At 51.0% G+C, this 1,371-nt stretch overlaps 1 protein-coding gene across 1 annotated transcript; it reads right to left on the bottom strand.

Moving 5' to 3' along the window:
* Positions 1 to 32: 32 nt before the first annotated feature.
* Pmar_PMAR021499 (conserved hypothetical protein) lies at positions 33 to 1,361 on the bottom strand (the record flags this gene model as incomplete). Its single annotated transcript, XM_002787258.1, has 1 exon — positions 33 to 1,361. A coding segment is annotated over one exon (1,329 nt), but the record flags the coding sequence as incomplete, so codon positions are not given.
* Between the last annotated feature and the right edge of the window lie 10 nt (positions 1,362 to 1,371).

Genomic DNA, 1,371 nt, shown 5'->3' with positions numbered 1-1,371 from the left:
AAAGCAAAGACACCGTATTGGACACTGTCCACCAGATGAGCATTGGAGTTGTCCTTAGCAGCAAGCTGCAACTGCGCAGTGAAGTGAAGGGCAGTCCTAGGAGTGGTACCCTCACCAGTAGTAGCGCAAAGAACCATAAGGTTCTTGTTTTCAGGGAGCTCACTCACGTCCATCTCATCGCACTCCATGACCTTCACAGCGTAACCACGCTGACGGGCCAGTTCAGCAACACGATAAGCCAAGGCCTCGGTAGTACCGGTCTCGGTGCCGTACAGAAGAGTTAGCGGAACACCATTAGAGATATCTTCCTGACCCAAAGCAGCCCATCTCTGGTACTTGCTGTAACGTTCACGGACCCAAGCATCAAGCTCAGACCTGTATTTCTTGTACAAATCGGCATCACGCTTCTTCAAGGCACCGAAACGCATCTCGTTGTCGAGGACAGCATCAACACCCATGGTGAGCTTCTTGGTATCAAGAACGAAGGGGTTCTTGCCCATCCTCTTCAACATCGGGTTATAACGATAGATCGGGAAGTAGCCGGAAGCAGCAACGGTCGCCTGATGCTGCATAGTGTGGGTCATAGCATCAAGGTTCTTATGCTCAATGCAGGGAGAGTAAGCCACGATAACAGAGCAACCATCATAATCCTCGGCCTCGGAGAAAGCCTTCAAGGTCTGATCGTAATTGGCACCCATTGAAACACTGGCAACGTACACAGTGCCATAATCCATAGCCATTTCAGCCAAATTCTTCTTCTCGACTTCGTGACCCTTGGTCGCGAACTTGGCAACAGCACCGATGGGAGTAGCCTTGGACTTCTGACCACCAGTGTTAGCGTAGCACTCAGTATCCAAAACCAAGACGTTCAAGTCCTGGCCGGAAGCAATGACGTGATCGAGTCCACCATAACCGATATCATAACCCCAACCATCACCACCGATGATCCAGTTAGAGATCTTAGGAATCAAATCGGACACATCAAGAATCTCCTGAATAGCAGGATCCTTACTGGCTTCGGCCTTGAGAAGAGGCGGGAGAGACTTGGAAAGAGCGGCGCACACAGAAGGATTCCTGAAGTTCTCAACCCACTCATTCAACTGGGTGTACAACTCAGGCGAGAGCGGACTATCCTTTCCTTCGAGAAGAAGTTCCTGTACACGAGCCTTGAGCGCCTTACGACGGACAGAGGTGGTCACAGCCATACCCATACCATATTCTGCAGCGTCTTCGAAAAGACTGTTTGCCCAGGCGGGACCAGTCCCATCGTATCTCGTAGTGAAAGGAGTGGGACCGTAAGGAGCACCCCAGATACTGGAGCAACCGGTAGCATTAGCAATCACCATGCGGTCACCGAACATTTGAGTGAGA

The sequence above is a fragment of the Perkinsus marinus genome (assembly GCF_000006405.1).
Source record: "Perkinsus marinus ATCC 50983 genomic scaffold scf_1104296929500, whole genome shotgun sequence".
NCBI classification, from domain to species: domain Eukaryota; phylum Perkinsozoa; order Perkinsida; family Perkinsidae; genus Perkinsus; species Perkinsus marinus.
The sequence above is the reverse complement of the archived record's forward strand: the minus strand, read 5'-3'. Positions and strand labels throughout refer to the sequence as shown.